The 11,120-nt window shown below is 55.8% G+C and overlaps 1 protein-coding gene across 5 annotated transcripts; it reads left to right on the top strand.

The window, feature by feature from the left end:
- Window positions 1-430: 430 nt before the first annotated feature.
- Window positions 431-9,828, top strand: GGA1 (golgi associated, gamma adaptin ear containing, ARF binding protein 1). 5 transcript variants are annotated; one of them, XM_086611085.1, is made up of 18 exons: window positions 431-469; window positions 1,056-1,140; window positions 1,443-1,518; window positions 2,044-2,142; window positions 3,436-3,559; window positions 4,075-4,175; window positions 5,260-5,340; window positions 5,758-5,895; window positions 6,038-6,119; window positions 6,548-6,655; window positions 6,935-7,090; window positions 7,907-7,971; window positions 8,115-8,285; window positions 8,408-8,520; window positions 8,605-8,687; window positions 8,973-9,142; window positions 9,359-9,469; window positions 9,644-9,828. In XM_086611085.1, exons 1-18 carry the CDS (start codon window positions 439-441, stop codon window positions 9,752-9,754), a joined length of 1,905 nt encoding a protein of 634 aa, XP_086467211.1. In that variant the 5' UTR covers window positions 431-438; the 3' UTR covers window positions 9,755-9,828. The 5 variants fall into 5 exon arrangements, 4 of the variants coding, with proteins under 4 accessions (XP_086467211.1, XP_086467210.1, XP_086467209.1 ...); XM_086611084.1 differs by having other exon boundaries at window positions 8,115-8,293; window positions 8,404-8,520; XM_086611083.1 differs by having other exon boundaries at window positions 8,115-8,293; window positions 8,404-8,687.
- The last annotated feature ends 1,292 nt before the right edge of the window (window positions 9,829-11,120 follow it).

The raw sequence follows: 11,120 nt of genomic DNA, 5'->3' as shown, positions 1-11,120 counted from the left end.
GGACACGCCGCTCCCCGGCGAGGCGGAAGTGTCTGTTCTCTGGACCGGAAGTGGCTTCACCTGCCAGCACAAGGGTTCTTCCGGGAACGGTTAGGTTGGCTCGTTTCCAGGCAGCAGCTCGTTTCCTGTGCTCTGGCTCGCCCCACTCTCGCTCATTGTCCGTATCATGCTCCTGGAGGCTTTCCGCTTCCGTTCGCATCTCGCGTCTTTCTCTGTGCGGTGAACTCTGTAGTGCGCCAAAGCGTGGTTCGGCAGGGGGCGCGCTAGGAGTGGGGCGGCGCTGTGCGCCGCCGACTTCCGGCACTCTATGGTGAGGCCGTCGGAGCGGCACTCTAGACGGTTCGGTGCGCTCTCGATGGCTCGGCGGCGCCGGGCCGGGCGGGTGGGCGGCGGCGCGGCGCTGCCCCGCTGAGGAGCCGGCGGGCAGGACCCTCCGCCATGGAGCCCGAGACGCTGGAGGCGCGCATCAGTGAGTGCGGCCGGGACCGCCCCTCCTGTCCCCCTGGCACGGCCCAGCCCGGCCTGGCCGCGCCGCCGGCGGAGCCCCGACCGCCGCTGACGGGGGACAGGGAGGGGGAAGCGGGGCGGGGAGCCGGTGTACGGGGGGCCCTGGGGTGTGGGAGAACGGGGCGGCCCTCTAGGAGCGCGCTGGGAAGGGGCTGAGGGTCGCACGAAGTGAGGCGTCAGGGCGGGCCTGCCCGTGTGTGGAGGGGGAGGCTCCGGGCAAAGGGGGGCGTTGGGGCCACGCGTGAGGGGCGGGTGGCCGTGGCCGTACCGATAAGACCCTGCAGCTGAGCGCGGGGCACGGAGCGTGTTGGCAGGGGTCGGTGCGGCGACGGTGGGTCAGTGTGTGCTGCTGGCGGGGAGGCGGTGGTGAGAGAGTTTGTGCGCAGGGCCTGTGCAAGCGGAGACGAGCCTGTTTCTCCTTCCACGCCATCCTCCACCGATGCACCTGCCGGAGCTGGCAGGGAGGGAGCAGGAGCACTGTCTCCCCTCACCTCCACAGGGTAGTTGCCTGGGGAGACTTTCTCACCATCCCCTTATCCCTCCCACAGACAAAGCGACAAACCCTCTGAACAAGGACCTGGACTGGGATGGTATCAATGCTTTCTGTGAGCAGCTCAATAAGGAGCTAGAGGGGTAAGTGCTTCTCCCTTTCCCTGGGCTGCTCTGGGTCACAGGCCTGGGTTATGATTGTCCACCTAGTAAGATTCAGTGGGGTTGTCCTGAGAGCTGAATAGGCACAAAGCTCCTCAAAGTGGGGGTGGGTGGAGGGTCCTGGTCCCCTAGCAGAAGGTTCCCACACAGTTTTAGTGCCGTATCAGTGCCTTAAACTTGCAACATGCACTTCAACTCTGGATTCCCAGATAGAAATGCAGGTACCACACAGGTACTTTTCATCAATAACTGGCTAGCTTTTTTCCCCCCCTCACTCTTTCCAGACCTCCGCTTGCTACCCGACTTCTTGCCCACAAGATCCAGTCTCCGCAGGAATGGGAAGCTATCCAGGCCCTCACGGTAAGGGCATCTGCAGGCTGGTAGAACTAGATGGAGGGCCAGGGCATGGGGTTGCTCCAGTTTGACTGGAGGAGCATGGGAAGCTTTGAACTCCCTCTGAGAAAGCCCTGGAGCTCCTGGGCCCCTGGGTGTGGAGGAGCTGAAGGTGGTTCCACAAGAGAGGAGGAGTGACTGGTAGCAAAGGTCTTGTTCCTAGAAAGGGTCATAGCTGGTTGAAGTTGATAGGATGCTTTTTATTCCCTTAATCACATTGTAGATCCACTCCAGATTGTGAGCTCTCTTAAGGGTATCCCTTTCCATGGGTTGTTGAGCCATCTCTGCAAAGACTGATTCTGAAGAGGAAAATCTTCCTGCTTCCCTTTGGGATGGTGATTGGCCACCTGGGAGGGAAAGGCAGTGTCCCTCCATGCTTCTGTAAGGATAGCCACAGGCTCCCTGCCTGACGAGGGGGGAGAAAGAGGAAGCTACTCCCTCCTGAGCCTGCTGCTAACCCTGTGCTGGGTCTCACCTGGCCCCTCTCCCCAGGTGCTGGAGTCCTGCATGAAGAGCTGCGGCAAACGCTTCCACGACGAGGTGGGCAAGTTCCGCTTCCTCAATGAGCTCATCAAAGTGGTGTCACCCAAGGTGAGTCTCGGGGCATTGTGTTGGAGGGGACCGAAGCCTGGTGGCAGGAGAGGTTTGGGAAGAAGTAGTGGCTGAGCAGAAAGGTCAAACACCCACTGGGATGTGGGGGAAACAGGACAGTGCTAGTAGGAGATTTAGTCGTTGTTGCCTCGTGAGTTTTCCAGTGGGAAGGTGAGCTTTCACTCCTCTGCTCCCAGCTGATTCTTGATGCAGAAAGCTAAGGACTGGCTAGACATGATGCAACCAGCGCTCGTGAGACTACTGAGCTCATCTGCGTGCCTGGAATTAGCTTCTCTGCGTCTCTGTTGGGCCCTGTCTGCACTGTATGTGCTCAGGAACCTCCCTCAGCTTTGACATCGTGACCATGTCTCTCTGGGGTGTCCCAACCTGGTTGAGACACTCTCAGAGGGCAAGCCCAGGCCTGGTCAGTGGTGCTCTGGTGAGTCCATCTGAAGCACCAAGTCATTACGTGCTCCTCTGCTGATGCTGCTGTTCCTGCAGCAGAACAAGCTGTGTGTGCACACCTAATCAGTAAAGGCAGTTAACACCAGCAAAAATGGAGTTAAGGGAACATGAACTAAATATGACTAAGGAAAACCTTTGCTTGCCAGTCACAGCTTGTGATCTGTGATGATGAATAGCCAGGGACAGTGACAGCAGCAGCCTAAAGTCCTCTTGCTAGGCACCATAGGGAATGTTCTCTGTTTTAAGCCACTGGCAGCACATGCACTGTTTCCACTGCCAGTGCCCCCAGTAGACCCATGGGAGAAGGATGAAGGATGATTGTATGGCAGGGGGAGAGCTGTAACGTTTGGACATCTCACCACTGGGTGCTGGTTATCTGGGGCTCACCTAGCTCTAAAGTGTGCCAGGCACTTCTGCTAGAAAGCACCCCTGAGAGAGGGGGCTGCCCCAGGGACCATTACCCACCGTCCTTGCCCTCCCAGCCTTGCTGTCTCCTCGTTCTTTAAGGGCTGCCTTGCCGAGCAGCTTCTATAAGCAGTACCCTTTCCTTTGTAAGGCGACACAGACGTGCCTGAGCCTTCCCACCTGTTCCTGCATGTTGCAGGGGGGCTGCTGGTGCTCCTACCTCTTGTGTTTCCTGTGGTGAAAACCAAGCGTGGCATAGGACGTGTTGCAAGGGCCTCGTGAGCTTTCCTGCTTGCTTCCTCTTTCCTCCTCCTTGTGCCGTTGGGAACGGTCTCGCTTCTCCTGGGGGAGGGGAGGAGAGGAACAGGCCAGTCTTGTAACGGCTCAGATCAGCTTCAAGCCACTTATTCTCTCTTCCTCTAGTATCTTGGCAGCCGGACCCCAGAAAAAGTGAAGTCAAAGATCCTGGAGCTCATGTACAGCTGGACATTAGGGCTGCCTCATGAGGTGAAGATCTCAGAGGCCTACCAGATGCTGAAGAAACAAGGTCAGATGCAGTGCTCTGGAAGGGGAAGGTGGATGGATGGTTTTCCCTCTGTCCTTTTTTGTCTGGGCAGAATCTGAAACAGACTCTCCCTTTCCTGTGCCCAGAGCCAGCACGTCCATCAGTCTGCCTGGGGCAGGGGCAGGTGAAGAAGTGGGTGCCTTGGGGCTCCTAGCTGGACAGAGGGAGTTGACGATGGTCCGAGTTGTTTGATGGTTTGGAGGGGACATCTGCTTGCTTCTGCTGCAGGAGATGGATGGGGCATTGGAAGGGGCTGGGGCTGGAGGACTGCAAGTGCTTTGGCAGTCAGTGTTGGATTTTCCTAAGAGGATACTGGTGCAGAGTAGGGCACAGCTCCTGCATGAAAACACAATCCAGGATCGTGGGTAGTGGGAGCAGACCCAAACCCCCACTGTCCCAGATTGGTTTGGTGGTCCATTAGGGAAGAAATGACCTAGGTGGCAGTGCCATCCCCAGTGGGTGAGGCCTCCTGACCTCTTCATTGGCTTCTACTGCAGGGATCGTGAAATGTGACCCAAAACTGCCTGACGACACTCCTTTTCCGCCTCCTCCCCCTCGGCCCAAGAACATAATCTTTGATGATGAAGAGAAATCCAAGGTAAGGGCTCTGTGCAAGGAGAGGGACAGCGGCAACGTCTTCCCCGCTCCAGGATCTTGTCCTCCTGGGGTGGAGATCCAGAAAGGGTCAAGGCTCCTGCTCCATGTGCTGTGCTTCAGAAGATGCATCACAGGAGTGCTGAGGGCCTGCTCTGAAATCATGACAAAGGAAACAGCCAGAAGTGGGGAATGTGGGACTGTTTGACCTTTGGACCTCTTAGCTGCAGGATGGTGCAAAGGGCGAAGCGCTGACATTAGCCCAGCAGGGTCTGGGAGGTTTCGTGCTGTGCAGTCTCAAGGCTTCTGAGTTATCTGGCCATGAGGTTTAAATCCCAGCCTCAGATGCTGCTGCCGTTATCTCTTCGACACTCCCAGCCCTGCAATCTGCATATTGCCCAACTACTTATACCTTCCTGGACCCATCCTATATTGCCTTTCCATCAGAATTGTGTCACCACTCAGGCAAACCTCTGCTTTATCAGTGATGATACATTTAAGCAAGTATTAGGCTCCTCTGGGTCTGCTTCTGCAGCAGAAGCGCGATGCCGGTTTGCTGCAGGGGATATATTGCCTCCAAGGGTCACCGTGTGCAAATGAGGATTTGTAGGTGGCCAGTGGGACTGTTCGCTGACTACAGAAGGGGAGAGAAAGTGGGAGCTCTCCCTCCTCACCAGTTGCACCTGTGACAAGGCATATGAAGATGTTTGAGCAGGAGTCCACTACAATCCCATGGCAATTTGAACCAGACTTTCAGTCTTTCTCAGTACAAGTGCTGCTGGTGCTCCAGGGTCTCCATGGCCCGTAATAGGCAGGCAGGAACAGGTTCTGAGTGCAGGGGGATCCTCAGGGAAAGACCTGTCTTACATAACCAGAACCACAACGAGAAAAGGAAGACCAGTTGTACTTCTCTCTCTGGTCTCTGATGACCCGCAGGCTCTTGTGGCTGCACTTTCTAACGGCTGGCATTGTCTGCTGCCTGTGCCAGATACGGGTTTAGGCGGGGTAACTACTGGGTCCAGTGTTGCAAGAGGACTCTGGCTGCCACCCCTTGGCTTGGGCTCAAAGGTACCTCTTTGCTTTTGTAGATACTGGCTCGTCTCTTGAAAAGCTCCCATCCTGAGGACCTCCGGGCTGCCAACAAGCTCATCAAGGAGATGGTTCAGGAGGTGCGGCTGGAGAGGAGGGCAGCTGGGGGATCGTGGTCTGGGTGGTGGTGGTGGGCACCAAGGGAGCAGTGGCTCTCTGTCCTCATGCAGACATATGGAGCTTCTGCCCAAAATTTTGCAGCAGCTGCTGAAGAGTCCTTGTGTGACTTCTGCCATCCCTTAGCTACTTGGAGGAATGGCTCTGGGCACTTTCTGTGGCCCAAGCCCTGCTGCAGCAGTAGATCTGTGATAATTCCATCCCTGTTTCACAAGTGCGGGCCCAGAGATGATCTGGAGTTTTCCACTGTTGTGGGAGCTGTTTTGAGGACAGTTTTACTGTGCCTTAGTCGAGGGAGTTGATGTGTTGGCTGGCCCAGCCTTCCTTCCCAAGTTGCAGACAAGAGTAAGGACATGCTTCCCCATGTGCTTCCCCTGCAGGACCAGAAGCGCATGGAGAAGATCTCCAAGAGGGTGAACGCCATCGAGGAGGTGAACAACAACGTGAAGCTGCTCACAGAGATGGTGACAAACTACAGTAGGGGGGAGACAACGGAGAGCAATGAGGACCTAATGAAGGTGAGGAAAAGCCATCCCAGCATCCTCCCTGAGCTTAGCAGAGGTGGCTGACCCTTATCCCCTCAAGTTCCTCCTACTGATTTTGCATCCCCAGCTGAGCATCCTGCTTCTTGCCTCAGCACCACTTTCTCCTCTCCCTTAGGAGCTGTATCAGCGCTGTGAGCGTATGAGGCCCATGCTTTTCCGGCTCGCCAGTGACACAGAAGACAATGATGAAGCTCTGGGTAAGCATATCTGGCCTTTCTCATTCTGTCTTCTCACTCCATCTTGTTTCAGGGAGCCTGTGCTTGGGCTGCCCATGGTATGGCATCTGTCAGCAGCTGCCACTCTGTTTGCAGCAGCTACTCGCTGTAGGTTGGTTAGTCTATGGCTTGGCACTAAGCGGGAGCACGTGGCCACAATCAGCAGTGTTACAGGCTTCCTCCACTTCACCGTAGGGACAATGCTTGAGCTTGTCCCGCTGAGACTGCCATGGAGGCGTCAATGTACCCTGGTAGTTTGCAGCAACAGTCACAAGCATGTTACCTGCGGTGGGCTGCTGTCCACTCTTTGGGCCTTGCTTTGAAGGAATAGACAGATTTGGGGTATAAAAGTCACTTTTTTTTTTTTCCTTCACGATTTTCAAACTTACTTTCCACCTATTCCATTTCAGCGGAGATCCTGCAAGCCAATGACAATCTGACACAGGTGATCAATCTCTACAAGCAGCTTGTGCGGGGAGAAGAGATCAATGGGGAGACAGTGGCTGGTCCCCTTCGAGGTGAGGGCACTTGGGGAATGGGGACAGGAAGGTCAAGCAGAGGGACACTATTGCTGGTTTCCTGCAGTGTGAGAGAAGATTGAGAGAAGCGAAAAGGTGAAACCTGCAGGAGGTCAGAGTGGGGCTGGTGAGATGAGATGACTGATGCATGAAGAGAGGGAACTGGAAGAGAGAGCAGAGGGAGAGTTCCCTCTGCCAGGTGTGAGGAAGGTTGGGAACTGGCCTCAGCACACTGGATAAGGTTTCTGTCTCTCAGCTTGTTCTTTCCCTTCTTTACAGGCAGCACCTCAGCGCTTCTGGATCTGTCGGGCCTGGATCTTCCGGCAACAGGCCCTTCCTACCCAGCCTTGCTCACCCTTTCAGGTGGCTCAGCAGCCCCAGTGCCTGACCAAACTGGCTCTGTCTCCCTGCTGGATGATGAACTCATGTCCTTAGGTGAGAGATACAGAGCAAAAGATCTTCTCTCCTTGACTGGACAGTCTGCTTGGATGGCTCTCCTTGTGGCAAGAGCATGAATAAGGGAGAGCTCTTGGAGAGGTGAATAATGAAAGACCAAGAGGTGGCCTTCGTTTAGTGTGAGGGAGAAAGAAGGAAAGACCTTGCTATGATTCTGAACTTCACTCCCATGGTGTTTTCCCAACTAGTCAGAGAGAGCCTGCAGGGACATGCCCTCTGATTTGCTCTCAGAAAACTGACCTGGCAGGTAAATCAAGGATGATGCAATGGCCATCCCCAGATGGGATCACAAGGGTGGATCACCCCTAGCTCCTCATGTTTACTCCTTGCAGTCGAAGTCACAAGCTGACAGCAGACACATAGGACTTCCAGAACTTTTCACATGGAAGTTGTGAGGTGCTAGTCCTAAAAGGCTCTGGACTACGACCTTTCCAAAGAAAAGTGTCTGTTTCCTAAGATAGGTGCTTTGAGTACAACAGCATGAAGTAGACAATGTGGTCACCCAGATGCAGGTTCAAGTGGGGCTCATCAGCCCAGTTGTATTCACTTCTCTGCCAATTCCATTAGGAATTAGACTGTAAATGAGGATCTCTGGGCAGAAAAAAAAACACTTGCTACACTCTCCCATGCAAGGATAAGGGCCAGAGACTGAGACCATATTGGTGATTCTGCCCTGCTCCTTCTGCACCTTGTCTGACCAGAGGGATCTCAGTTACAGGTGCCTTATTCAAGCCTCGTTTAATGCACTTAACCACTTGGCAGCTAAAGCTTCATGTTTGCTTTTACCTCTGACAGGCCTGAATGACCCAGTGCCGCATCCTGGCCAGGCTGGTGATAGCAGTGGCTGGAACAGCTTCCAGGTAATGTGCCGGGAACCAGGACAGAAGGTGGAGAGGGTGGTGGAAGCAACAATGGAGCAGACAGGGAAGCATCCCAGGTCTGACGGTTGGTGCTGATACGCCACCCTGATTGTGAGGGGCTCTCCTGTGTACTCTTTCTACAGTCGTCAGATAGCAACGAGCTCAGTATCACCCCTATCATGGCAACGCCACCAGTCAAAGCAGATGCTGGTGCATCCTCCCCCAAACCTTCTCCTTTCACCAGTGGCCTGGATGACTTGGACCTCCTGGGCAAGACTCTGCTGCAACAGTCTCTGCCTCCAGAATCCCAACAAGTGCGATGGTAAGCAGGGGAAGGACAATCTTGCACCTCTCCCCATCCTTTCTGTTTCTGGGGTGCTGGACACAGACATTTCAGTGCCCTGTTCCACTCCTTGCTCTCTCTCCCTACAGGGAGAAGCAGCAGCCACCTCCCCGGCTCACTCTGAGGGATCTCCAGAACAGGAGCAGCTCTGTCAGCACGGCCCACAATCCCAGTATTCTGCCTGTGCTCCAGAGTGTTTCCCCTAACCCCACGCTGCCCCTGACCTCAGAGCTGCCTGCCCCTGCTACACTTCCAAAAGCGGCCACTACACCAGCAGGGAGTACTGCAGTCCCACCACAGCCTCCTGCTGCCGCGCTGCCCCAGGAGATCTCGCTGGCCAACATCACTGTGCCTCTGGAGTCAATCAAACCCAGTGAGCTGGAGCAAAGAGTGGGGCAAGCTTAGAGGGGGTGGACTGTTTGGAAGGGAGCCAGACAAATCAGGGAAGAAACAACTGGGCAGGGTATGAAGAAGGTGGAACAAACCATGCTCATACAGAAGGGAAGAAAGTGAGAAAACTTCTTGCTTGTTGAATTTTGTAGAGGTTGAGGACGAGTGGTATCTCTGTCACTTGTGTGGAGCTTGAGTGATGAGGAAAGGTTGCTGCAAGGCCAGTTCCCTCCTGGCTGATTGCTGCCTGTCCCTGCCTTTCCCACAGGCAGCATCCTTCCTGTGACAGTGTATGATCAGCACGGCTTCCGTGTCCTCTTCCACTTCGCCAAGGATGCCCTGCCTGAGAGGCCCGATGTGCTTGTGGTGGTGGTCTCCATGCTTAGCACGGCCCCGCAGCCCATCCGTAACATTGTCTTTCAGTCTGCCGTCCCCAAGGTAAGGTGGCTGCTGGGGCTGAGGTCCCCAGACTGAGCGAGGCAGGGTGGGTGGAGAGCTCTATCAGGCTGAAAGCGAGTTGTTGCCTTCAGATTAGCAGGAACCCACACAATGTTTTTCTCTTTGACTAGGCAGTGGAAGCTCCCCAAATACGGGAGCAGTGCTCTGGCTGCTGAGTCCCTCTCAGGAATGTGGGATGTTCTTATCTCTCCCTAGGTGATGAAGGTGAAGCTACAGCCTCCCTCAGGCACGGAGCTGCCAGCGTTCAACCCCATTGTCCACCCCAGTGCCATCACACAAGTCCTGCTGCTCGCAAACCCACAGAAGGTGAGAGCACCATCCCTGAGGCATGAGCAGGCTGGTCTTGCTGCCTGGGCAAAGCCTGCTTACCCTGTCCCTATTCTGTCTGCTCCCTGCACTTTCCTAGAGACCTGAATGCTTTGTACCTCATGACTTTTTTCCCCTCCTTCTGACTGCCTATCCTTTCTCCCCTGTCTCCAGGAGAAAGTGAGGCTACGGTACAAGCTGACCTTCACCATGGGAGAACAAACCTACAATGAAATGGGGGATGTGGACCAGTTTCCCCCACCGGAGTCCTGGGGAAACCTCTAGGGCCACACATTGCAGGCACTACTCTGCAGAGTCCTTGGGAAGCCAGACCTGTGGGGCTGGAGCAGCCTGAGGAGATGGGGAGGGTGGGTGGGGGGCTGCTACTCACGCTCTGTTCTCCAGACGGCCGGGTGAGGGCCAGAGGGAGCGTGCCTCCAGGAGGACAATGGAGACGCCAGGACATGTTCATCCCACAAGACTAGGAGTGGAGTGAAAAGCTTCGTGTGGGTGAACAGTTGCCTTCCCTGCTCTTCCGAAGGTGTCGCTCCCTCCCCAGTCTGTCCAGCTTCTCTTCTAACCCTGCTTTCCCCCTAGGTATAGTGGGAAACAAGGATGGGGAGCTTAACAGCCTCAGCCTGGGGCAAGGCTTAGCAAAGGAAGATTCTTTTCCTTGTCTGTCCCCTCCGGGCTTCCCAGCCCTTCAGCTGCTTTATGCTCTGTGGTGCTCCCTCTTGTCCCCCTTGCCCCCTCCTTGGAGCTGGGCCCCAGTGGTTCCCCTGTCTGATGGGATCACACTGGAGCTTGTGCAGAGCAAGGCTGGACAGAGGCTGGGTATCTCTCCGGCACCAGAGAGCAGGCAGCTGCCCTTGTTTTGGGGAAGGGGATCAGGGGGGAGTGATCATCCCCTGTCTGCCTCCTTCCAGGTGCTGGCAGAGCTGTTGGGAGATGGGCCCAGGGGTGGGAGCCCAGGGTCTGGGAAGGGCTTGCTCTGTGCCTCCCCATCCCCTCCAGCTGAAGCTCCTGGGCTCCTGAGCACTGAACCCGAGCAGCGAGGAAGCCCACACACTTCCCACATGCTATATCTATCACAGTGAGCTTTGGAGACTGCTGCTGGACTTTATCCTGTGTGCCAGCCCTGAGAGGGGTGTGCTGGGGTGTGCTGAGTCTCCTGCCCAACAGGGAGAGGAAGCATCACATGGGTTTGCTCCCCTCAGCTGGGCTGGAGAGCATGGTGGGGCAGGGGACCTACTCTCAGCTCTTCATTGTCTTCTTGCGGTGGGGTAGGTGATGGGGTGAGTGGAGTTGAGAGTGGAGCTCAGACCATCACCAGGCAGCACCAGTAAGCTCTATACTGGGAGCCCAGCTCTGCACTGGGAGGGGGGGTACCGGGGGGGGGGTACAGCTGTGCCTTGCGCACCTTCACCCGCAGCCGTGAGCAGCCTGGCCCCCTGCCCCAGGGAGGGGGTTTTCCCCAGCTGCCTGATCACTGTGACACAAGAGCGAGGATCTGCAGGCACGGAGGAGACCAGGGGGGTGGCATGTCTGGAGCGATCCTCGTCCCCATGGGACTTGAGATGACAGGAGCTGCTTCTCGTCCCTAAGCTGGTTTTAACAGGGCCTGATCTTAAACGCAGGGGTGAGCTGTGCC

This window comes from Tauraco erythrolophus, chromosome 4 (genome assembly GCF_009769465.1).
Source record: "Tauraco erythrolophus isolate bTauEry1 chromosome 4, bTauEry1.pri, whole genome shotgun sequence".
Lineage (NCBI taxonomy): Eukaryota > Metazoa > Chordata > Aves > Musophagiformes > Musophagidae > Tauraco > Tauraco erythrolophus.
This window is presented reverse-complemented; position numbering and strand designations above follow the sequence as displayed.